This window comes from Talpa occidentalis, unplaced genomic scaffold (genome assembly GCF_014898055.3).
Source record: "Talpa occidentalis isolate TD23 unplaced genomic scaffold, MPIMG_talOcc4v2.1 talOcc4.3, whole genome shotgun sequence".
NCBI lineage: Eukaryota > Metazoa > Chordata > Mammalia > Eulipotyphla > Talpidae > Talpa > Talpa occidentalis.
Window position 1 is genome coordinate 147,058,458 of NW_023603184.1, and position 25,962 is coordinate 147,084,419.

Here is a 25,962-nt window from a genome sequence, read left to right on the forward strand (position 1 = left end):
CGGCCAGCCAATAGGAGCGCTCAGCGGCTTCGCAGGGGGACGGGAGCGTCCGTGGAAAGGGCCCTCCCCGGGAAGTCCCGTAGGGCAATTTTTCTTTCGGGGCGGTTGCCTAGCGTTTGCCCCACGGAGGCTGGCCCCACGTCTGCCAAGGCTCTAGGGGGCCGCTCCCGCCGCTGAGCACCCTAGGGCTCTGGGATGACGGCGGGTTGCCCTGTGCGAGGTGGCCGAGACTACATTTCCCAGCATTCCAGAGGCGCCCCCGCCCCCGAGACCACAGATCCCAGCACGCAACAGAAGCCCACGGACTACAAATCCCAGCATCCCTTGCCCCCTGTAACTTAGACTCCAGTGTGCCGCTCAGGGTGCGCAAATGCATGAAGCCGCCTGCAGTTTTGGTGCTTCCAGAATCCGGCGGCTTGAAACCAGGCGGGAAGACCCTCTTCACCCTCAAAAGATGGTAACAGCCTACAGAGAGGTAACTTCTGTTTACATGGAACTCAGAAATCTCCTGCAAATCATGGTAAGGCTGCAAACAACAAACAAAAACAATGATTAAACCATGAAAGATAATACCATGAAAGATAATACCACAAAACGACTCCTTCGGATCGTGTTTGTTTTAAGTCTGGGGTGTCTTTTATGTGTTTTGCAGGGGTTTCTGGCGTGCTCCTGCTTTGAACTGGGAGAGACATCGATTGTACACTCAGAATATCAACACAGAAAGGTACTTTAGAGAATTTGCTGATCCAACCCCTGTTGTTTTACTTATGAGGAAACTGAGGCTCAGGGAGGCTAGGAGATTGTTCAAGGATGACAGCAAGTTGGAATAGTGTTAGAACTTGGCCTTAAGTCTCCTGACCCGCAGTCTGGGCTCACACCACACCAGGGTGGAGATATTTTTAGCAGCACGTCTACGTGATTGTTAGTCTTGCTGAGGTTTTCCTATCCAGGTTGAAGCATCCAGAGGTTAAGTCAGTATTTCTTTGGTAATTTTTGTGCAGGTGAAGGAGTGAGTGAGATGTTTGTTTATCTTCAGTCTAGGTAGGACTTGGTGTTTTGACTTGTTGTTTTTTACTCAAGGTGACCTTTAATGTGATTTTAGGCATTAGGTGAAAATGTAGTGTAAGCGAAATTTTCCTCGGAGACCTCCTCTCTCCCTTCCTAGGACTTCCTTTTCCTGTCCCCCTTTTACTCCTCTGGGTACCCACCCAATTTTTCCCTTCCTGTAATTCAACAGTTTTTCAGTTTTTATTATTGGCCAGGCGCTCTGTTGGTAAAAGACATGGCCACTGCCACCAGGAAAATAATCATCTAGTTAGGGAAAAAAGGAGACTCCTTGAGAGTCAAGAGGGACTGTGGTAAATGGCATAAAGGAAATGACATCAGGTGCTACATTGGCCCTGATGGCGAGATTTATTCCAGCTGGTGGATTTTAAACTTAGGATTGTTTTTTACATTAACACATTTTGTCTTTCCATTTTCTGGTCAATGAAATGTCATATATATATACAATAATGGTGTGTTTTTACATATATATGTATACACACTCGTGTCAACACCCAAATCAAAATATAGAACACTTGCTGTAAATGTGCCTTTCCCATCCATGCTGCATCCTCCCATCCTCAGGTAGCCCCTCTTCTGGTTTCTATGCCCATCCATCAGTTTTGACTTTGTTTTAAACATAACCACACATTAGGTACAATATGAATCTAACTTTTTTAATTCATCAGTGTTTTTGTGGGATTCATCCATGTTGTGTGTGGCAGTAACTTGTTTTCTTTAAATTGCCGAGTAGTGTTTCCTTGTGTGTGTATAGCACCGTTTTATTATACTGTTGATGGACGTTGGGGTTACCAGTTATTGATCTTTGGCTTAGATTAACAAAGCTGCATTGAAAATTCTTATGTTTCTTGTTTGTGGACTTTTGCACCCATTGCTGGAGAGGAGTTGCTGGCTTATAGGGTGTGTATATCATCAGCAATGGTAGATACTACTAGTTTTCTAAAGTGATAATATCAATTTTCACCTTCACCAACAGTGCTTCTTATCCTTGTCAATCCGGGGTGTCAGTCTTTTAAAATTTTTTTAATTTTAGCCATTCTGGGTAAATGCCTTAGCTCATAATTTTAATTGGCATTGTCTTTGCTGCTGGGCACCTTTTCATATGCTTATTGGCTATTTGTATGTCCTCATTTGTCTAGTACCCGCTCAAGCCTTTGCCCACTTTTTTAACTGGGCTGCTTGTTGTAATTCTTTATGTAGTCTCTGACTTATCTTTGCACTCTCTTGCTGATGTCTTTTGATAAAGAGAAAGTCTTAGTGTAGTTCACTGTTTTCTTTTATGATTAATGCTTTTTGCATCTAGTTAATGAAATCTTTGCCTACAGAGGTGATAGGATTTTAACAGGCAAATGAGGGAAGACCATTGCAAAAAGGAAGAGCATACCTGAGACAGGCCCTTGGCCTTGGAGAGGGAAGGTGTAAGTTTCTCTGGGCCTGGCAAGGCCTGGAGTTTGGACTGTGAAGACAAAGCTGGAGGTATAGAGGTATAGTGCAAAGGGCTTTAACTGAGACTTAGAATCTAGACATCATTTTGGAGGAACTGGAGGCGCTGCCAGAATATTTATGAACTCAAACAGAACTTAGTTGTCTTCTTTCCATGCCAAATTGCCCCTCCTCCTCTGTAGCCCTCTTCACTTAAAACCATCTCTAGACAGCTCTGATCTGACTGATACAGTCTTTCCCTCTCCCTGCATTTAACTGGTCACCAAGTCTGACGAATTCTGTGGTCTAAATGTCTTCAATAATGTCCTTTGCCCCCCTATGTCCAACTCCCACTGCCTTTGTTCAAGATCTCACTGTCTCTTGTCTGGAATGTATCAGTCACCTCAAGGTTTGCTCTGATTCTAATTCTTTCCACATCCAATCCATGACTGTAGCAGCTGGTGTGATCATAATAAGATGGCAATTAATTCATACCTCTCTACAGCTGTCAAACCCTACATAGCTTCCCAGTGCCCTTAAGATAAAAATAACTCCTTTCCATGGCTTACACCCTTTGTGATTTGCTTGTTCATTTCTTCTAGGGTCAACTCAAGTTTCATCTCCTTCTGAAGCCTGCCTTAAATCCCCTCTCCTTAGGCGGGATTATCTGTACCCCTAGGGTACCTGTGGCGGTGTCTCTCACAGCCAGACATGGCTCTCTCTGTGCAACTGTGAACTCTTTCTCGTTGGAACTTTGCTGTATTTAGGTTTTTGCTGGGCATAGTGCATGGCCTGTGGTTTCCAAAACCCTTGATGACCTGAATCTAGCCTCTGTGCTCCTCACTTATCACCCCTGAATGTCAGGGTCTAGCCACTCTAGATTTCTTTCCTGTGTCAGTATATGCTACATAGCGCAAACTTCTGTGACTATGCTCACTGCCCTATTTCTTCCCTCTTCTGCCAGGAAGATGCCTGTTTTTTCTTCCCCAAAGAAAAGAACTTTCTTTGCTTCCTAAGTGTTGCTATATATCTTGCAAATTACTTAACACATTGAAGCTTTTTGAGGGTAAGAACCTCTTCTTGTCTTTATATAGTTTCTAGAACATAATAGATGCTAAAGAAATGTTTTTGAACAAATGAATAGGTTGGTTCTATGCTCCTTTCCATCTATTGGGTCTGATTTCTGCATTCTAATTCACAAAAGGCGAATAGGGTTCTTTTCATTTCTTCAAGACAGTCTCTGGTGCATACTTTGAAGGAATCAGCTTAAGTGTTCAGGTATGTGGAGTTTCTTAGTCTTCTGACAGGAGAGTTGCTAAATACCAAATGCAACGCCACAGCACCATTTTGGTCACAGAGAACGATTATTGATTCACCCCATCTCTTACTTAATATATCTTCTGAACAGAGGTCAAGAACATGGTCTTGGGCTTTAGAGAGCCCGGCTTCTAAAACGGACTTGCCGCTCACTGGCTTGGATTTTAAGGCATGGTAAACAAAGCTGAAAAGAGTTAGGAGAATTCAATAGAACAAGGTACGGCACCTGGTATAGGGAACAACGCTCAACAGACAATAATGATTAGGCTAATAGGGCTCAGCACCCCAGAGTAGCCTCAGTCGCCAAAGGGAACTCTTGAGAGGTAAAGCTCGACCAGAGGGGTGGATTTTGGGCCCAGGATGGTGATGACGATGCTTTCAGCCCCAGTATGGCCTAGGCTGCCTCCTTCGCCCCTGCCTACCCCGTTCCTGGCTTAAGACGGGGCTCAGACCCCTCCCCTTTGGCTCCATCCCCCCTGGATGGAGGTGTGAGGCCAGGAACTAACGCTGCGGTGGGGAGGCGGGGGGAACCTAGTGTGGGCGGAACTCGAGTGCAGCGGCGGGAGGCTTCCGGGGGGAGTGGCTAGGGAGACGGGTCGGCGGAGGCAGAAAAGCGCCGGACGCCGGCCGAACATGGACGCTTGACAACCCGCGGGCAGGCGCCGGGAGGCCGAGCCAGCGACCGAGAGGACGGATCGGCGACGAGAACAGGTAGGGGCAGGCGAGAGGGCCGACCCCGCGGGGCCCGGCCCCCCGGGGTAGTCCGGACCCTCTGGCGGGCTGCCTGCTGCCGGGGAAGCCCGCGGCCACGCCGCCCCGCCCCCGCCCGGGATCGCGCCCGGCGGCTCCTCACGCCACAGCGGCCGCCACAGCCGCGGCCCTGCCGGGAGCAGCTGCTGGGCCTGAAGCCCACCCAGCCTGCGACCCTCGGCCTCCGCGCTGGGTGCTCTCGCTTCCCCGCCCCCGGAGCCTGCCCTGTGCGGGCCGTCCATATGCGCCCCTCTGGCTCGGGAGCTCATCGCCTCCGTGTCCCTGTCCCCGCGGACCCTCCCACCCCAGAAGAAAGAGACTACCAGGTTCTCCTGACCTCGTAGCCCCCACGGGCTTCGCTCCTGAGGCCGAGATTTTTTTTTTTTTGAGGGACCGAAGTTTCTATCCAATTCTTTAGCCCCTCTTCTCCAAGCTCTTCCATTCAGTCTCCACACAGTTCAAAACACTTGGGAGATGTTTTTCCCTCTTCCGTCAGGCATCACCACTCTCCTCACCCCTCCAGCCTTTCTCCTATACCCTTCTCATTCCCCAGCCCTTCCCAGCGACCTTGGCTTCCTGACGCTTCACTTTTTTCCATAGGTAACTCTTAGGTGACATGCTTGTTTTTCTAATACTGTCAGAGTGTCGCTACTCTGTTTGCCTGCCTCCGCGGAAACTTAGTTTCCCTTGCGCCAAATAATCCTCCTTTGACTTGTTGAGTGCTTCACTCTAATAAACCTCTTCATTTGGTCACACTGTCCCAATATGTGTCATTCTTGGAGGAGCCATCTTTTCTTATGCAAGACACCTGTAGAGTTGATTTGCAGTGTGTGTGTTCATTTACACTCAGTAGGTAATTAGGTTATACCATCTGTGGGAACCTTTGTCTTTCATCAGATTGGCATTTCTTACTCAAATCTTTTGATTTGTTCTTGAGATTCTGTACAAATTCTGAAGTCAGGTTTGGTAAAGAAGGCCAAGTAAGGGATTTTCTTCATGGACTCACACAGTGTGTATTTTTTTCGTTTGAATATGTTGCTGCTTATCTTTCAAGATGATTTCCCCCCTTGTTCTGTGCTTAAATGACAACTTGTCTTAAATGAGAAATTTTTCTTGTTTGATTTTTCTGTCTGATTTGTAAGTGTGACTAACAACACATGGGAGCTATAGTTACTTGCATGTGCTTACACCTGTCACCTCTTTATGAACATGAGCCTTTGTTTCTTAACTAGATGGCCATAAAACAGCTACTGAGAAAGTCCTATGTATTTCTTTTTTTTTAAAAAAAGATTTATTTATGCGTACAAGAACTGGGGTGTAGCCCAGAGGTGCAGGGGGATGAGAGTATTCATCAGAGACGGAGTAGGGAACAGAACAGGCAGCTCTACTGAAATACACTGCTGAGGGGAGCAGCGGGAGAGACAGGAGAGGTCTCCTGTGCTATGTGGGTCAGCTCCCTGGTTGAGGATCGAACTTGTGTTGCAGTTGCTGTGGATAGCTTCTTAGTGCTGAGACTCTAACCCCTGTGCCACCAGGGAAGCGCCTTATGTATTTCTTTAGGTTAGGTTTAAGGGCTTAGAAGGTGCTGCTTTGTTTTGGGCCTCTCTGGTGGCACAAGGGGTTAAGTCTCAGCACTATGAAGCTATTGGCAACCACTGTAGCACGAGTTTGGTCCCCGGCCAGGGAGCTAACCCCCATGGTGCAGCAGACCTCTCCTGTTTTGCCCGCTGCTCATCTCAGCAGTGGATTTCAGTCAATATGTCTGTTCTGCTTCCCACTCTGTCTCTGTGAATCCTCTTACCCCCCTGCACCTCTGGCCTACAACCCAGCTCTTGCATGCATAAATAAATAAATCTTTAAAAAAAAAAAAAAAAGGTGCTGCGTTTGCAGGAGGGCCAGACAGGGTTGAAGTAGCTTTTACTCAGTGTGTTTCAAACCTTGGAATAAGGGCAGCAAGCCTTTAACTTCAGGTTGAACCTTACCCATCTCACAAAGTGGTCATTGCATCTGGCCCCAGAAATTGTTTTTTCTTTACTAGTATTATAAAGTAAAAGCATTCTGAAGTCTGATCTAGCATTAAATACACATGAACTTAGCCAAGAGGAAGGAAGAATGAGCATGGCACTTTTCTTTTGGACAGCTCTCAAGGCCAGAGAATGGCAGGTGAACAGAAGCCCTCAAGTAACCTCCTGGAACAGTTCATTTTACTAGCCAAAGGGACCAGTGGCTCAGCCCTCACTGCTCTGATAAGCCAAGTCTTGGAGGCTCCTGGAGTTTATGTCTTTGGAGAACTGTTGGAGCTGGCCAATGTGCAGGAGGTAAGACAAGTCTCCAGTTTCTCTGTCTTCTTTGTTCTAAACCTTTCTGTGATTCTCCAAGTTTCTCAGCCATTACAGTGCTGAAACATTATAGACCCGTGAGATGAGGGATGGTAGTGGCGGGGTAGGGAAGAGAGGAGGGATGATGTCCTGAGCGCCTTCTGGTCAGTGTTGTCACATGAGCGGGGGATGGAAGGTGACTGGGTTGCTAATAATTTAAAAGGGCAGCAAAGATTGAATTTTCAACCTGATAAATTGGAAAAGTAGCTTATAACCATAGACTGATGCTTTACGGGCAATTTCAGGGATTCTTAGTGGCCTCTGGTGCAAATACGAGCAAGGAAAGTTGGTCATGTGTAACCATGGCAAGAAAAGATTGCTGTTGAACATGAGAGGCCCAGGTGGAGAATGTATCGTTCCTGTGGAAAAAAGCAATCTCGTGCTAGTGTGGATGTGTAAATGACGTAATGTGGAAAGTTGGGAAGTAGTTCTTTTTGCTGTGTTTGCTTGTTGTTATTAAAATCTTGGTCATCAAGTTTTGATGGTTATACTTTATTTATTTATTTATTTATTTATTTTAAATTTTATTTATTTATTTATTTATTTTTTTATAGAGGCATGTTTTTATTTATTTATTTGTTTGTTTGTTTTGTTTATACATGCACTGGGTACAGTCAGAAGCGCGGGAGGGTGAGAGAATTCACCAGAGCCAGAGTGGGGAGCAGAGCAGGCAGAAGGACCGAAGGACACTGCTGAGGGGAGCAGCGGGCGGCAGGAGAGGTCTGCGCGCCATGCGGGACCCTCCTCTGGTGGCCGGGGAGCAGCCGGGGATCGAACTGGCGCCGCAGAGGCCGCGGGCAGCTTCGCAACCGAGCGCTCAACCGCTGCGCCACCGGGGAGGCCCAATGGTTATACTTTAAAAATGAGAAGATCAGTGATGAATGAACAGGTGGGACACAGAGGTGTGAAGCAGTCTCTACTTTCAACCTCTGCTTCCTAATTCAGATTGTTTTATATTAATTGAATGGCACTTTATATTGATTGACTTTGAGCACTTACTCATTTTTTTAAGATTTATTTATTTATGCATATAAGAACTGGGGTACAGGCCAGAGGTGTGGAGGGTGAGAGGATTCACCAGAGACACAGTGGGGAACAGAACAAGTGGATTGACTGAAATCCACTGCTGAGGGGAGCAGTAGGTGAGGCAGGAGAGGTCTGCTGCACCATGTGGGTAGCTCCCTGGCCTGGGATTGAACTCGTGCTGCAGTGGCTACGGATAGCTTCATAGGTTAACCCCTTGCACCACCAGGGAGGCCCGAGCACTTACTGATACTTTTTCATTGACTGACAGACAAGTCTGGTGACATCTTTATTACTCCGAGGGCCGTGCTAGGGAGTTCTTGGCTGGTATTGGCATCTTTTGCACTGTTATGGCTGCTTTTGGGCCTCCCTGGATGGTGCTGGCTCTGTGGTGGCCACTGCAGTGGATCCTGGCTGTTCTGGTTCTTGTGGCTCTTGTGCATGGTGTGCTGAGGTGGCCCAGGCGCTCTAGGTGATGGGAGTCTAGTTCTGTGCTTCATGACCACTGGGCACCCTTGTCTTTGACTGCAGGTATGCCCTCGGCCTTGTGGTCAGTCCCTCACAGCAGCAGGAGTTGCAGCATTCAGGCTGTGGGGCTCGCTGCCATGCAGCTGCGTGTTCCCCTTGATCAGGACCTGGAGCAGGTCCCCATGCCCAGCCATCGCATGGCATCATCTTCTGTGAGAGCTGGAAACAGCCACTTCCATTCTTTAATGGTGATTTTTTATTGTCAGTCTTGCTTGCTAGACTATGAGCTCAGGGAGGGGAAGGCCATGGTAGCCATCCCTGTTTCCTTAGACCTCCTCATACAGCATGACGCTCAGAAGACTTCCAGTGAAAGTTTAACTTCCTGGAGATGGAAGAGGAATCCCATGAAGGAAATAGAGGAAAACTAGGTTCCTTTAAAAAGAAAAAGAACATACACACTTTTTAGACAGCAGAATTGAGAGGAAGGTGCGGAGATTTCTAGTCTTCCCTCACACACGCAGCGCCACGCCCTGAGCGTCGCCTGCCAGGCTGGAACCCGCGTTGACTCGTCACCTGAAGACTGTAGCTCACGTTCATCTTCGTGCTCGGTGTTGGCCGTGAGCGTGATGGCATGAGCCCGCCATTGCAGCGCCGCGCACAGTAGTTCCACTGCACCTAGAAACCCCCTGCTCTGCCTGTTTGTTCCTCCCCTTTAATTCCTGGCAACCATTGATCTTTGTACTGTTCACAGTTTTGACTTTTCTGGAACATCATAGCTGGGATAATACAGTGCGTTGCCTTTGCAGATTGGCTTCTTTCTTTTAGTGTTAATGTGCACATCTTCATGGCTGGGTCTCGCATCAGTTTTCAGCAGAAGAGATAGCCCAGGGTGGTCCCTGCCAGGTTTATGAAAGGCCTGAATTAACCTGCCAGGTGGTTGCACCTCTGGAGACTGGTGAAGAGGAGAAGGATGAAAGCCAAAACGAGAAAGACCTCACTGATGTCGGCCCACAGGAGTCCTGGAGAGGCCGCCAGGGAGCAACACGGAGTCTGTCTCACTCAATGTCGTGGTTACTTCCCTGAAAAGTGGCCCACAGTTGGTGGTCTCTTCCGCCTGTGGTTCAGGACCTCGGGGGGCTCCTGACCACCCTAGAAGAGAGTGGCATTAGGACGCCAATGTGCCTTCAGCTTGCCCTTCCCTGTGTGTGGGCTGGGAATAAGCCTTTCTGCCTTTTTGCGCTTGGAAATTTTGGATGCAGTTCTGGGAGCCTTTTTTTTTTTAAAAAAAGATTTATTTATTTATTTATACAAGCACTGGGTACAGTCAGAAGCGCGGGAGGGTGAGAGAATTCACAGAGCCAGAGCGGGGAGCAGAGCAGGCAGAAGGACCGAAGGACACTGCTGAGGGGAGCAGCGGGCGGCAGGAGAGGTCTGCACGCCATGCGGGACCCTCCTCCAGTGGCCGGGGAGCAGCCGGGGATCGAACCGGCGCTGCAGAGGCTGCGGGCAGCTTTGCAACCCAGAGCTCAACCGCTGCGCCACCGGGGAGGCCCTCTGGGAGCCTTTTTTAAAAAGATGGGTGAGGTTGGGTGGGGTTACCATTGGTGTCCACTGCATACTACGTTGTATTCCTGTCTAGAGTTTACTGGGCTTGGTAAATTAGAGAAATGGGTCAGTGTTTGGAAGAGAAGCACCTAGTGGGCGCGGCGGACGGCGCAGCAGAGCAGTTCCCTTCCGTTCCTTCTACGGACGGCACTTTGCTGCCGGTGTCCACGAGGAGTAAGTCCTTTTAATGAAAACTTGGACGTAGGGCAGCGATGTCCTGCTTCTTGCCCTAGCCTGGCGCTCTGGCACATCTTGTTCTCACCTCCCAGCATCTGTGGTCCCTGTGTTGTCCTGGGACTTGAAACCAGCCCTGGATTTCCTTGGGCTTGGATGCGTGGCAGCTTGTGTGGCACCTGCCAAGCTCGGTGTAGACAAAGCCGCTCCAGCCTTCGTCTTACTGCCAGGGGACTCCCAACAAGGTTTGAGCTGCCTCTGGTACTGCTTTGTGTGCGTGTGTGTGGGCATGCCAGGTGGAGCATACAACAGGTATTCCTGAGAAAGAAAAGCTAAATTTGAGGCCTTACTATTTTTATGTTTTTCCCCAATCAAAAAATTGGAAGGGACCTCAGGTACCTCCTCATAAAACAGTGTGAACCACCCTCTGCCTGAGCCCTGCAGCTGGGTCTGTGAACTGTTTTTTGCCTCCTCAGCTTGCAGAAGGCGCGAATGCTGCTTATTTGCAGTTGCTGAACCTGTTTGCCTACGGGACATACCCAGATTACCTAGGTAAGTTGGGTCAGACCCTTTAGGATTCTTTTTTTTCCAAAGATTTATTTTTGTTTTATTTATGCATACAAGAACTGGGTGGGGTTTAGGCCAGAGGTGCGTGTGTGTGTGTGTGTGTGTGTGTGTATGTGTGAGAGTGAGTGAGAGAGAGGGGGAGAGAGGAGAGAGAGAGAGGAGTCACCAGAGACCAAGCGGGGAGCAGAACAGGCAGATCTACTGAAACACACTGCTGAGGAGAGCAGTGGGGAGACAGGAGAGGTCTGCTGTGCCATGTGGGTCGCTCCCTGGCCGGGGATTGAACTTGTGCTGCAGTGGTTGCCAATAGCTTCATGGTGCTGTGACTTAACCCCTTGTGCCACCAGGGAGCCCTCCCCTTTAGAAATTTCTTTACTGTATTGCCTCCACCGAGGTCTGGCTGAGGCCTGGCGGGACACATGACCTGGCTGGTGCCGAATTACTGGGCTCTGTCTCTGACCTCACAGGAAGATGTTCCCCTCACCTTTTACTTCCCAGTGGGTACAACGGGCGCTTCTTTATGTTGGCCCATGAGAACAGTCCTTGTTTCCTTTCCAAATGAACGTCTTGAGGACCGATGTTTGCAGAGCACGCGGAGTATTGCAAAATGTCAGTCCCCCCTTGTAAAGCGTTTGAGCACTTAATAGCAAGATAGCATTACCATACTGAAGAAAATTTGGAAAATGGGAGAATCCCTCCTAGTCACAGCGCGACCGCACCACCATCAGCGTGACGGTGCCCCCTCTGCCATTTCGTGTGTGCAGGCGTGTGACTCAGTTGTGTTCCCTATTTCATCTCTTGCTTCCTTCACTCATTTCATAGGCATTTATCCATGTTTGAAGGCTTTATTGTCGTTTCTAATGTTCTGTAACTTAATATTCTATAATCTTCTTAATCCATTTTCTTTGTAGGTCATTTGAATCATTTTTAATTAGAAACTTAAATAACAGGAATGAGGCTGACTTGCTGCCACACACCTTCTTTGCCTGGCCTCCCTGGTTTACCGTAGAGGTCTCACAGAGCCTGGTTGTTTGCTTTAGAGGTGTTCAGGGCCTCCGCTGCTGAACCCCTGATGTCCCTGCTTCCTGCTGGTCACTTTTGCTTGCTCTCGGCTGCTGCTGGACTGGACAGTTTCCCACTTGCCCCTTTTTCTGACTTTTGCTTTCTTCCAACAAGTGTGTCCTCTACTTTCTTCCTCACCAAAGAGGAGGCTTTGCACCAACCCTGGAGCCAGATAGCCAGCACCCTATTTCCAGCTCCACCACCACTAGTCATGTCCTTTGGCAAATTTAATAATCTTCTGTGCCTAAGTTTCCTCATCAATAAAATGGAAGTAACAGTGCAGGTGTACCATATCTTCCTTGCACTTCTGGGGCTATATGTTCCAGAATTTAGTACTTGGGGGACTTTAAAAATGTAATATGACGTGTACCCCTTTTTAGGTAGCGCCCTTGAGGGATGTGGGCAGCCCTGTGGTCACACACTCTCAATTCGCAGCAGAATCCTTGCATATTAAATGGGGCAGGAACTGCCTCCCACTGAGCTGCAGCAGCATGCTCAAGACAGCGAGGCAGTTTCACCGTCCAAATCCAGGCTGTGGAGAAGGGACTGAAGACGTTTGGAACCTCTCTCGTGGGGTGGTTGTGAGGCCTCACTGTGTGTGTGCGTATCTGCGTGTCTGCACGAAGTCAGGCTTGCCGGTCACACACCTTGTGGCTCCAGCTGTTGCTGCTGTTGTCACTGTTGTTACTACTAAATTTCCCGTCCTTCAAGGCCCTTCCGGCTCTGTTCTTTGCCTCTCTGCCCATCCCCAGTGTGACTGTGCGCGCCTGTGCTCTCTCCTCCCCTCCTTTCCCTGCTCTCCCCCCTCTCCCTTGCTGCTTCCCCCTCTCCGCTACCTTTGGCTCTCTCCTGTTCATTTGCACCTTTCTGGTACCTTCTGTCTTGCATTTGTAGTTGTTGAAACATCTGATTATGACACTGAGGACAAGTCCAGGGCCCTGGGGTTGTGCAGCCCCAGTGGTTGGTGACCCCAGAGCACATAGTACCGCAGCCCCAGTCCCGTTGTCATCCTTGGGCCCCTCCCAGTCACTTCCGACAGGGCCCTGCACAGAACGGAGGCTCGGCAAGGGTGTGTTCAGCCTGGCGGACAGTCACAGAGGCACAGATAGTATCCGTTTAGCTAGTTGTCATGTTGCTTTGTGCTTTTCTGCCTGGCTTTTCAGGAGCCTAGGCTCAGTGCTGTGTGCAGAGCCTGAGTCTTCGCAGGCACATGGTTGTCTGAAGCAGATGGGAGGTGCTTGTGCAACACTTGCCTAGTGACTAAATGCTGAGTCACGGTGATTCAGAGGTGGCTGTGATGTGGGGGCTTGGGAGCTTATTGCATAAAGAAATCCTAATTTTATTTTGTGTCTTGATTTTTGTGGTGGGTGGGACTGAACAGCCAACAAGGAGAGCCTGCCTGAATTGAGCACAGCACAACAGAACAAGCTGAAACACCTCACCATTGTGAGCTTGGCATCTAGAATGAAGGTAAGTCCTGGACCTTTTCTTGTCTTGCTCCCTTCCCTGGGGCTGGTATCTCGAGGGCATCAGGGCGGGAACTCCCAGCTACAGGCAGTCAAGTCACATCATAAATACAATATGCTTGGCAAAGGATAAAAGAGACAAAGATAACAATTACAATAATGTAGACAATTACTCACCCTTCCGTTCAGAAGAGTGCCCGGGAGCGCTGTGAGTCAGCGGGCCTCCGTTCTGGCTCGCCGTGGCGCTCACGTGCTCGTGCTGGGAGTGTCCTGCCAGGCTCGGGGTTTTCCGAACAGCTAAGCCTTTGCGGCTCGCTCACCACTTCTGTCGCTCCGTGCACAGAGGACGGTGCAACAACAGAGGAAAAGCTTGCTGTTGGGACTTATGGAGAGGTAGATTTTTTAATATGCCACCTTCTTGGGGTTTTCAAGCTTAATTATGCTAATCAGAATTGTTTCCTTACATGCTCAGTTTAGACCCTAACCCTAGGTACGATGCCAGTCCCCCATACCCCTGGCCCTATGCCCCACTTGGTGTAGAAGGAGCCTGCAGCCTGCTGCTCGTAACCCCTGGCAAAGAAGATCCAGACTCAGTTATTTATGGGTGGTTGGGCTCGCTGCCTCATTCGAGACTAAGGAGCTAAGTGTTGGAAGGGTTGTGCCTTTCAAAAAGTTTGCTTTTTGCGTGTTCCCTCTGTGATGAGCTTGAGAGTTATATATTCATGTGTGGCTTGCCATTTCAGTGCCTGAATTTTACCTGGTTTAATCATCAACTTCTGTGCCTCAGCCTGGCACTTGGGGTGGGTGGCCTAATGTTAGGAAATGAGGACCTGGCCTTTTTCTTGGCCTGATTGGCGACTTTTCAAGTGTAACAAAGACAGGCCCTCACTGCTGCGGCCTGTCCTTGTGATCTCCCCTGCTGCCCAGGCCGTTGCAGAAACCCCCCCTGGGTTTGTTCGCTCTTACTCTTCTCAGCTGCAGCTTCCTCCTGTCTCTGCAGAGTCCATTGCTGTGTAAATTTCCAGGCCAATAGTGACATATCCACGGGTTTGCAGAAAACCTGTTATTTTGATATCTGGCTGTGTTGGATAAATGCAGAATGTTGGTGTTGCCCAATAAAGGCTGATTGATGGGGGAATTGATGTTGGTTATGAGTCTGAGGAAACATGAACTGCAGATTGACCTGAGCCCATCTGTAGGTGGAGGCGTTTGCCTGTAAGTCTTTCACCTGTGCTCTGCCGAGCAGGTAGCCTCTCCTCCGTAGTGTCTTGGATTGGAGTTTGATGATCTAGCATTTTTTTGTATTCCGTGAGCTTCCAGAGGTGGCAGAGTGGCAGAGGCTGAGTATTTCCCTTTCTCCTTGGGAAGGAGGCTCAGTCTCAGAGTATGGTTCAGAGCGTGAAAACTGAAGGCTGAGTAAAATCCAGGAGGCAGAGGAGGACACATTCCTAGAGGCTGCGGCTCTTGTTTGGATTCGCCAGCCTTCTCTCATTGCCAGAGATGTTAATAATTATCCATGTTTCCCGGAGCCCTGATACAGCCGTTGGCCCCGTGGTGATGCCTGCCTTCCGTTAGTGCTTGCCAGGGCGCTTTGTAAACTCGTGACCTTCTCTGCAGTGTATCCCCTACTCAGTGCTGCTGAAGGACTTGGAGATGCGCAATCTCCGGGAGCTGGAGGATCTCATCATTGAGGCTGTCTACACTGACATCATCCAGGGCAAGCTGGACCAGCGAAACCAGCTGCTGGAAGTGGATTTCTGCATCGGCCGTGACATCCGGAAGAAGGATATCAACAACATTGTCAAGACCTTGCACGAGTGGTGAGACTGAAAGGAGGGAAGGGGCTGTCTGGCTGCCTGTCGTGCCTCGCTTGGAGACTGTGCTCTCCAGGTGTTACCTTGAACAACCTGGGAGCTGGGGCCTTGGGACACTTAGCCAGAATGCGCTGTGCTCATGACCGCTACTGTGTGGCCCGGGACCACGTCAGGCGGCCCGGTGCCGGCGGGGCAGTTTTGTTCTTGAGCAGCGGGGGCAGCTTGACAATAGGCTCTGCAGTGCCCAGGGCTGGCTGGCGGATCCTCGGCAACAGCTGTGTGACACTGACCCAAACTCAGCCTCGGGGTTTGGGCAGGCTCAGGAAGCTCACGTTGCCAGAGTCTGGGTGAGCGTCAGGAACATGTTGGGCTGGTGCGGGTGAGACACTGCGAGGATACTGAAGGCAAGAGGTGGCTTGTTCTGCATGGGAACACAGAACATTCCACAGCTCTATCTTGATATAGAAAAAGGAGTGGGACATTTGCACAGCTCTGTTTTCATGGAATTCGATGTTTGCGCGAGTTTTACATCCTGTGAACCGTGATGTTGCCTGTTGTATGGAGTTATTTAAATGCTCTGGGGTTTTAAAAACCAGAAGTGGGTCTCCTTGGTGGCCTAGGGGTTAAATCTCAGCACTATCAATGCTACAGCCTCAGTTCGATCCTGGGCCATGGCGCAGCAGACCTCTCCTGACTTGCCCACTGCTCCCCTCAGCAGTGTATTTCAGTCAGTCTGCACTGCTCCCCACTCTGTCGCCGGTGAATTCCCTCACCCCTGCACCTCTGGCCTGTACCCCAGCTCTTCTACACACATACATACACAAATAAAACCAGAAAGGTTTAGTTTAGAGAGATGACTTTAGCTGAGTTTTGAAGCAGGGCCAGGGTTAGTGTGTCACTGGGGGTGGGGCACACTGCGTACATTCCAGCAGGCACATGGCAGGTCAGGAAGCAGAAGGGTCAGGAAATTGTTTTCCCTCAAACATACCGAATCTCTGGCTTACCCCGAGGGGAGTATATTCAAAGATGAGGTGCCTAGCTTTGACCTCCTGAGGTCCAGTGCCCCTTGGAGTTTCTCTCACTTCAGCCACTTGGCCTCAGGGCATGTGCTGCCCACCCTTCACCCCTAGTTCTGCCTCAAGGGTGTCCCCAAACTTCTTCCCTTTATGATATCTTTCACACAGGTCAAAACATTGTAAAACTGTTAACTCAGAATAAATGGGATAAACGATCAACTAGCTCTAACATGAAAGTGGGCTGGCCTGAAAGGCCTCGCTGCCACTCCCTCTCAGGCGGGTTGCTCAGTCCCCTTTCTTGGAGGTCACTGCCACAGCGCTTGCCCCTTGTCTTGATTCCACGCTTCGCACCGGAAGTGCCATCCGAGCCCCCTGTCCGGGACGGTCACTAGGGAGATGGCTCACACTCACGTGAGGCGGGAGACTTAGCTGGAGAGCCGTGGTGAGGAGAGCAGTGCCTGGGGCGGGGACGCTCACCCTGACGCTGTGGGACCCTGGGCGCTCAGGTGCTCTTCTTTCAACTTTAGGTTTTAACTATTTCAGAGTAAGAAGCGGGGGAAAGGGAACAACGAGGGGGCTGGCAGTCAGGAGGAAAGGCGCAGCCTCCTGAGTAGGACGCTTTTGGGAAACAACCGCTTTCTGTTGAGATGATTCATCAGTGTCACATGTGAAGTCCTTCCTGCCGCCTCTAATCTCATTCGTAAAACTTTCCACGGGAGACCAAGCCTGGATATTGAAGCTGTTTTCTCAGAAACCACCCCGCATCCCCGTGGTCGTCTCCACGTGCCCGGCGTTGTGTGTTCAGGAGCGCGTTTGGGCAGGAGCAGAGGGGCGAGAGCCGCGCTTACTCCCCGCGGTGCCGCGAGCGGTGGGGAGGGCTCTCGGAGGCGGAGGGAGCTCCCAGGCCTTTGCGGCTCAGGCCTGGCTGTGTCCTCTGTAGGTGTGACGGCTGCGAGGCGGTCCTGCTAGGCATCGAGCAGCAAGTTCTGAGAGCCAACCAGTACAAGGAGAACCACAGCCGCACGCAGCAGCAGGTAGAGGCTGAGGTAAGGACGGGAACGCCTGTTCCTTCTCAGGGCATCCCTGTGTGTTCCTTGTCTCGTGAGCCTTGGTGTAGCGAAAACCAGCTGGCGCTGGGCTGGGTGCTGGGGACACACGAGTGACACGGCCCCTGAGTCCTGGTCCTCAGAGGCTGTGGTTCCTCAGAACATTTGCACTTTGCAGCTGCCGGGCAAGGAACAGAGGTCGGGGTGGACCTCACAGGCGGGGAGGGCAGTGACCATAGTGGGTGGCAGGAGGGGTGCAGTTGGGCAGGGGTGAAGGGGTTTTCCAGGCCTTGCTTCTGCTCCACTTTTTTGAGTGGGAGGTGCCCAGTGTTCATTTTCCTCTAAACGGTACATTTACCTATTTTTACCTTTGAAATTCATGATCAAGTTTATGCTGAAAAAAGGGAAGGAATTGGGATGAAATGCAAGTGATGGTGAAAGTGTGTGGTTGTGATTGTTGGTGTCACCTGATGTTCAAAGACATGTTTCACCTTCGGCGGGACACAGGCTCCAGCCTCTGAGTTACCGGGGGTGTGTGGGGTGCCTGTAGCCCAGACACCTGTGACGTGACCTCGGTGTGTCTGCAGCCTTGGAGATCAAAATGTTAGCCATTTGGGACTAACCCGACAGGGTGTCAGGCACTGACGGTATTGACTGGATTCCGTCAGTCGGGCGTCCACAGGGCTGCGGCAGGGTGAGGCCGGAGTTGTAGCTGAGGAGACATAGAATAGACGTGTCTTTCAAAGTGGGGGGATTTGGGAATTTGGAGATTTCCCCGACTGTAATATGTGCTCCTTGAAAATAGCGCCTATGTGGTCGTTAGCCCATCGGAGCAGGTCCTGGCTCCACGCCAACCCCACGCAGGTGGGCACATGTTTGTGGAGCTGTTTCAGCACACCTGTAAGTGTTGGGCTGCTGGACCCTGCTCTTCAAAGACTGGAGTGAACTTATTGGCTGCACACACTGTGCAAATCCACCCCCGCTAGGATGTTCAGTCTGGCGTTCAGTCACTTTTAATCTTCCAGTCACAGAAGTGTGAACGACCATGGGTTCCCGGTTTGCTTTCTGTCACTATAGATTAATTTGCATTTTCTGGGACTTCAGATACGTGCAGTCGTACTGGATTTGCATGTGTTCCGTCTGTCTCTCGTGTGCCACGATTAGTTTTGGACTCAGCCTGGTGGGGCAAGTCGCTCCTTTCTCTTGCTGAGGGGCGTACACCTGCCACAAGACGTCTGTGCACAAAAAAGAGAAGTCTGAACTACGTTTAATTAATTAGCGTTTACAAAGAGCCCAGTGCTCGTCTCCTAAGGTGCCCGATCATCCTCCTGAGTGTTGCGGCCCCTCTCTGACCTGGGATGCATTCCTGTGCGGTGTAGGAAGGGCGCCCACTTGCTCCTCTGCACTGGTGCTTCCCTGTAAGTCAAATCCTGGAAACTAGTGAGGTTTGGGGTGAAATGTTCCTGACTGACCCGGGCAGCTTTTGTGAAGCCAACTCCTTAACGTAGTCACCTGGAAGGAGCCGGTCACCTCTGCCTGCCTCGGTGTCTAGACTGCCGTGTGCTAGGTGGTGGGCAGGAGTTGTGGGCGCTGGCGGAGGTGGGGGGTAGTAGTTGCAGAGTTGTGAATGGTTCAAGTTTGTTTCTGTGACAGGTGGTACCTGCTCAGAGAAGGTGGGCATGAGCAGCGGCGCTTTGGACTCCTGGCTAATGTTGAGGCACACTGAGAAGCACATTCAATAATTACACAACAATGTGGACTCTTTAAATTGTGCTTATTTAAAAAAGTAAAGAGCCAGAGTCCCAGGCTTGCATCGGAGGCCCGTTCGTTGTTGGCGAACGGGGCCGCCTCTGCCTGCAGGACCTACTGCTGCCACCAGGTGGCGCTAAGGATTTACTTCAATTTGGAAGAAAATTTGCTCTCGCCCGCCTGTGTCTGGGCATGTGCCCCCCCCTTTCCATTTTTTCCTTTTCCTGATAAACCTGTTCTTTCCAAATGTAAAAAAAAGAAGAAAGAAATTTGTGGGGGAGGTAAAGGCCACCCCTACCACCCAAACAATCTCCTGACTTAATAATTCCTAGAAAATTTGGAACAGCCAATGTGAGAAGGGAGGGAGCTCGGTCAGCCCTGACCAGCAGCTGCATGGCCTGGCCACTCCGGGCTGCAGGCACGTGGACGGGACGCACTAAACAGAGCTGCAAGGAGCAGAGGGTTATTCTGCATGTTCTGCTTGGATTATGGTTCTGTTACTCTTGACCTAACTTTTTGGGTCATTTTCTCTACTGGGTTGGTAATCTTTATTTTTCCCTAGAGTTAGGCTTGCTTTTAGAGGGAAAAACTTGATGTTTTTCCACCAAAATCTTTTAAGCACCACTTTCTTCTGGTGAATTGTAGCTTCTAGTGCCTTCCCTCTTAGTGCAGTTGGCCCCATCACAGACTGCCTGAGAGTGGTCTCTCCTGTTAGCCTTTCACAAAAATAGCACGTATTAATTAGTTACACACCTCGCTCTGTGAGGGAGCTGAAATAGAAGTAGTATTAGCTTTTCATTCTCTCTGAGCAAGGACGCTGGAGGGGAGCTTGTGATGAATTGAAGCAGCATAAAGTGAGTCTTCTGTGGATGTGACTGTGGAGTGTATTTTTGTTTGTGTTAGGATGAGCTGATACCTGATGTTCTGTGGAATGTTAATATGAAGCTCTCACTACAGCTACAAAATAGGTGTCTCAGTCATGCGGGTACTAAAGCATCATTGTTTTCCATGAAGTGGAAAATCCCCTGTGCTGAGTTAGTGGCGAGCCCGAGGTCAGCCGGCTGTCAGCCCCGCGCAGCGCACAGTGGCAGGCAGGGCCCTGCTCCTTGGCGGATGTCTCCAGCTGTGCTCCGTACTTCCTGTTGGCCCCTGGCTTTGCTCCCCAGTGAGATTTTCCTGCCCAAGAAACTCTTTTTCTCTCCTTTTGCCTGGATATTTAAGGCCTCTGATAGGCCTGGCCTGCAGTTCTGTCAGGGGCAGTTCCATCTGAAAGTTCCTCAGGCCCGTATTTTGAAGAGCTTGACAAATTCCAGGTCATCTGGGGTAAAGGGGCCTGCAGGCCAGGCCACTTGAGAAGGAAAACTGGAAGGGACCAAGACACGTAGGCTGAGGAAGACAGAGGAAGACAGGACGTTGGGGGTACTTGTCTCATCTCGGGCATGGCTCTGTGCAAGAGGAATCAGCTGTAAGGCCTGAAGCACGAGGCTGAAGCAAGTTGAATTGGTGGACTCCCCTGGGTGGCCACCCTTGGCTCCCAGAAGAAGCCATTTTCAGTTGGACCTGCCGGCTGGTGGAAGAAACTGCTCGCCGCTTCCCGCACCTCAGCCATGACGGCTGTGTGTGTAAATGCTGGTGTCGAACTGACTTGAGCGGGGCCTGTCTCTGCAGTAGAGGTGGGAGGGCCCTGGCCCCGGGCTGTGCAGGCCGAGACTTCATTGGGGGTACAGGGACCTTAAGCTAAGGACACTTGCTCAGGAAGTTCTCTTTCCTGGGGGTTTGTGTTTGGCCCTGGAGTGATAAGGACGACTGCAGGCTGCACTCCTCATCAGGCTTGCGTGGACACCGGAGACAGCGCTGAGGACATCTGTCAAGGTGGAGGACCTGCCGGCCGGGTCAGGGCAGGTTGAGGGAGGCTGTGTTATGGGCGGGTCAGGGCAGGGGAGGTGCTGGCTCTCCAGGTAGGAGCAGGAGTAGCCGAAGGGGAGGTGCACCGGGCTGACGGGGTGCAGGACAGGCAGGAAGGCAATGACTGCAGCATCAGGTGGGAGGGGACGTACAGCATCTGAGGTGGTGTTTCAGAAATGGAGAAAGAACCAGTTGTTCTGTGAGGTGAGCCTTGTTTCTGTCCTGGGTGCTGGGGTGCTGACTCACTGTGCGAGAGGACACGGCCGGAGACCAGCATTGAGTGTCGGGGAGGGCTGCGTCGCTACTTTGGGTCAAAAGTTTTTTTGTTTTTCAAAATTTTTTAAGATTTATTTATTTATTTATACAAGCACTGGGTACAGTCAGAAGCGCGGGAAGGTGAGAGAATTCACCAGAGCCAGAGCAGGGAGCAGAGCAGGCAAAAGGACCGAAGCACACTGCTGAGGGGAGCAGCGGGCAGCAGGAAGCCATGTGGGACCCTCCTCTGGTGGCCGGGGAGCAGCCGGGGATCGAACCGGCGCTGCAGAGGCTGCGGGCAGCTTCGCAACCAGCGCTCAACCGCTGCGCCACCGGGGAGGCCCTGGGTCAAAAGTTTTTGACAGGATCCTGAATCACAGACTTTCAGAGTAGCCTGGAGTGACCACGTGGTGATGGGGAGCCTATGTTCCCACGGTGGGGAGCAGGGGCCTTCTGTGGATGGAGGTCGGGACGGGGCAGGTGCCCTCAGGAACTGGGACAGGACCCTAGGGTTTCCTGTTACGAACCAAACTGTGTGAAGCTTGAAGTGCCGAACTTGGGGGGGTGGGGGTGGGGCGAGCAAGAGCGTCAAATAGCAAGTCGCCCAGGTCTATCGAGGTGGTCGCCGTTGAGAGGCCGACAGGAAGCCCTGACTTTGTGAGTGGGTGCTGGGGTGGCTGTGCCCCAGGGTGGAGCCTGTACCCAGACTTCCCCACTATGTTTGACTCCAGAGCTAGCCCAACCCACGAAGGCCACGCTAAAGCACGGTGCCCACCTTTGCTGTCTGCTGGGCCTGCGGACGCACAGAAACACGGGAGGAGCGGTCGGAAGGAAACCTTCCCTTGGGGATTGATTCGGTGCCTCGTCCTCATTCCTGCGGGGTGACCGCCCTGTCAGTAACCCTCAGCTGTGTGAAACGACAGGTCCAGTAAAAGGAGGAACGTGGAAATGACTAGAAGCGATAGTATTGGCTGGTTTTTAATAAAAATTATTGCACCAAGGAAGTAGGTTGTTAAATGGCACCGTGAGCCCAGACGAATGAAGGAAAGTGCTTTCCTGTCTTGCTTTTAATAAAACCCTGACAGCCCCCTGCGCCCTCCATCCCTGAGAACGTGGAAACCTCTTTACTTTCTCACCAGCCCATGTGCCCGCCTCAGCTTTCTCTCCTTCCTACTGATTTTGAAGTATGGCTTCCTCTTTTGCTTTTCTTCCTCTCAGCCGGCTGAAGGGCAACGGCAGAAAAGACAGTCGGGCTGGTGGGGGAACGTGTGTCGGGCAGGTGTGGGGCGGTCGGTGATGGCCACGTCGAGAGCCGCTTTTTGGAAGGCGACGTGAGGGGTTAACAACATTTAAACCGTGCCAGCCCTGTGATCTGGGAAGTTCACCCCTTGGAAGACGCCCTCCGTAGGTGTTCACGGCGGAATGTCAGGGCCCACATGGGAAGCCGTTCAAGGAGCGCCACACACAAGTGAAAGCAAACTGGGAACTGACTTCGGTGGCTGAGTGTCCCGGGGACGCGGGAGCGGCCTGAGCCCCTCTGGACTGGGAGGAAGTGCGGCCGGCGGGGTGCCATGGCACCGGCCAGGTCTTCGGTGGCGTGCGTGCGCGCGCTCTGGCTCGTCTGAGGCTCACCCTCCAACTCTTCATTCAGGAAGGGCCTGTGGAGCCGTGTTCCCGAAGCTCTTGTGAAGGTTCCTGTGGCTTCATGTCTAAACAGCCGCTGGCGGAGGAGGGAATCTTGGGTCACCCTTTCTCTTCCCAGGGCCACGAACGCCCGGCTTTCTCGCCCCTTCGGCCCTGTGCCTCTGTCAGACGGTTCGCTTGCCTTTGCCTTGGGCCGGCAAACAAGCACGCGCTGTCCCGCAGTCTGCTGGGCTCGCCGCTGCGCCTCCCCCAGGAGTTGCCCCGGCTTGTTTCTGGCCATAACTCAGCTTTTCTTCTCTTTTCCTCATCTGTTTGCATGAAGAATTATCGGTGGTTGATTCTTATTGCCGAGGTACAGCCCGTCGTCTGAACGTATCACACGTTCGTCAGTTCCATTTGTGGGCGGACATTTGTCTTGTTTCCAGGTTTGACTGGGGGTCTTAGTCTAACAGAAGATTCTGGTTCCTTCCCCAGATGGTTCTCACTCTGGCGAGAGCAGGTTTAGTGAATTTCCAGTGCTTACAGGCTGACACACCCATTGTGTCTCCTCCAGGTGACCAACATCAAGAAGACACTCAAAGCCACCGCTTCGTCCTCGGCTCAGGAGATGGAGCAACAGTTGGCTGAGCGGGAGTGCCCGCCCCACGCTGAGCAGAGGCAGCCCACCAAGAAGATGTCCAAAGTGAAAGGTCTGGTCTCCAGCCGCCACTAGGGCTGGCTGGGGCAGCTGGCGCTCACCAGGCCTGGGTCAGGTGGGGAGAGGACACCAGGGCCCGTTTCCTCCCTCTCTACCTGCAGTGAGTTCCAGACCTGCCCGTCCCTCGCCAGCACCCCCACCCTGTTGGTACTGTTCCGGAAGAACCGTTAGCTCCTTCTCCTCACCTCCCACCCCCACCCCAGTTGTTCCCTACAGACTCAGGGGCTCCACTGAGATGCCATCCCACAGGGCCAGACTTGTCCAGCTCTCCTCCAGGAGGTTCTCGTCTCTGTGAAAGGGCTTGTCTTCCCTCCCAGTTTTTCTTTTGCTCCATGTCATTTTGTTAGGCTGGTCATTAGCCGGCGGCAGCTTTACCGGCCCCGGGCATGACTGTGGAGGAGGCCCCTCTCGCGTGGGGTGGGCTTCCCTTCTCCAGCCCACGTGCCGCAGCTCCCACAGCGGTGCAGCCCTCTTAGCCAGGTGTCCACGTGCTGGGCTTTCCCTCTCCTGCCTTACCCCGTGGTAGCGCCGAGCAGGCCCTGGAGGGCTGTGGTGCTGGGCTATGTTTACTAAACCCGTGGGTTTGCAGCCTCTTGAGCCCAGCTCCATCTCTCACTCGTCGGGAGCCCTGGGTTGACTAAGCTCCGGTGTCTGCACACCAGTGGAGGATGCTGGGGCAGGCCGGGCGCACACGTTTCTTCTGGCTTGGTCTTCTCTGCTGGCCTGCTTCCTGCTGCTCCCAGGCTGATGTCCGCTGTGAAGGCCCCACCCCCCACTGGGGCTGTCTGCTGACAGTTGCTCTCCCGAGATCTTTGGTTCCTTCTGGCCACATCCGTGGCGGGCATGGCGGTGCGAGGCCCCTCTCTTTGGTGAGGGCCTGTTGCTGCTTCTGTCTCTTTCCACCCCCACCCCCTTCACCCCCACCCCCGCGGATGACCCAGAGCCCCTGATGATGGCGTCTCCTGGTGAGGGAGAAGGACTTGACTAGCCTTTCTGAACTTGAACAGTTTCAGGTTATAGTTTACTTTTTTTTGTACAGGTTCTGATTCTAATACATTTCAACATGCTTTTTCCCCCCTCGTGTCAATATTTGTTATGGACAAATCGCCGGGGAGTTGTCTCTGGTGGAGGGTGAGGTGTGTGTTTGTGTGTGTATTGTTTTTTTAAGGGGGAGGTGAACATCCTGGGCTGCCAATAAAGTTCATTGAGGGAAAAGCACATTTTAGAACAAAAAATAAAAGTGTAGATTGACTGTATGTGGCTATGGAGTGTGGGGTTGTGCAGTGGCGGGCCTCGGGGGGCTGGTCTCAGGGGGCTGGTCTCAGGGCGGCCCAGGGGACCGTACCTCAGGGAAAAGGTGGATTTCTCCTCATCGTACGCTGTCCGGAGCTGCCTCCCGTTGGTGGAACGTTCACGAAGTGTTCTTGTCTCCCTGATAAGCTGGTCCACGTGCCCCTGGAACGCTCTGCCTGCCTGAGTATTACGTTTCTTTCCAGTGTTTCCTGAGGCCCCTGACGTGCTGGGTGGGAGGGGTTCATCCCGGCCTCTGGGTCCTCGCGGAGAGCTGGTGTTCAGGTCTCGGACGCCCTGGGTGACGACGCCGTTCCCACATCCGTTTCGCCACTGAATCCTTTTCCCTAAGACCCAGCAGGACACAGTTTGGGGAAATTTTGGAAACACATTTCTTAAAAGCACCGCCCAGCCTCCGTGGTTTTTCCAGCTTTTCTTCCTAGACCCCAGACACGCCCGGTTACGCTGGGCCAGCGGCTGAGTAGCGTTACGGTCACCCTCAGTTCCGAGGGAGCGAAGGGAAACGCAGGGCCAGTGTGCCCCAGTGTAAGTGGCAGCTGAAGACTCCTTGCCCGTCCTGCCATCTGCTGTCTTACGTTCTAACTCAGAGTCTGCACCCAGACCCACCCTTTGCACCCCTCTACTTGCTTGTTCCTCCTAGGCCTCGTCTTGTCTTTAACTGACACCCAACTTACACGGCCTCTGCTTCCCAGAGCCGCCCAGCCACTTGCTAAGGGGCCAGGGAGTGTGGGGTTGGGAGGTCCCGGAGCTGTGTGAATGGCCAGAATGTTCCTCTGGCCGAGAGGGACTGCCAAGAGGCCTGGCCTCCAAGCTCTGCTTCGGCCACGGGCTGGCTGTGATGGCCAGTTCGGCGTGTCCCTCTGAGCACAACACAAGAGAGGAGGTGTCCTCATCAGCAGTGAGGCCTCTCAGGTTGGGGAGACTACACCGTGGAGCGAAACTGAGCTTGGTGTGGGGCCTGTGGGCTGGCTCTGCCACCTGTGACTGAGCCATCTGCCCCCGAAGTCTGTTTTGGTCTCTGCTGCCCAGGTGGGAGGTGTGTGGGTCCTGCTTGGGTAAGGTGAGGGAGGTGGTCAAAGCAGATCCGAGAAGACCCCCACTGAGAGCAGGCTCCCCGGGAGCCTGGAGTCTGAGGGGATGGGGTGGTGAGCTGAGGTGGTCAACAGCTTGTTCCATTTTACATGTCTGCCTCTGATGCGTGGGGCTGCCGAGCCCAGCCCCTTGCCGT

The 25,962-nt window shown here is 51.9% G+C and overlaps 1 protein-coding gene across 2 annotated transcripts; it reads left to right on the forward strand.

Moving 5' to 3' along the window:
- Window positions 1–339: 339 nt before the first annotated feature.
- Window positions 340–24,713, forward strand: COPS7B (COP9 signalosome subunit 7B). 2 transcript variants are annotated; one of them, XM_037524232.2, is made up of 8 exons: window positions 340–520; window positions 653–724; window positions 6,695–6,872; window positions 10,679–10,754; window positions 13,213–13,301; window positions 14,915–15,117; window positions 17,068–17,173; window positions 23,280–24,713. In XM_037524232.2, exons 3-8 carry the CDS (start codon window positions 6,711–6,713, stop codon window positions 23,436–23,438), a joined length of 795 nt encoding a protein of 264 aa, XP_037380129.1. In that variant the 5' UTR covers window positions 340–520; window positions 653–724; window positions 6,695–6,710; the 3' UTR covers window positions 23,439–24,713. The 2 variants fall into 2 exon arrangements, with proteins under 2 accessions (XP_037380129.1, XP_037380128.1); XM_037524231.2 differs by lacking the exons at window positions 340–520; window positions 653–724 and adding an exon at window positions 4,413–4,515.
- The last annotated feature ends 1,249 nt before the right edge of the window (window positions 24,714–25,962 follow it).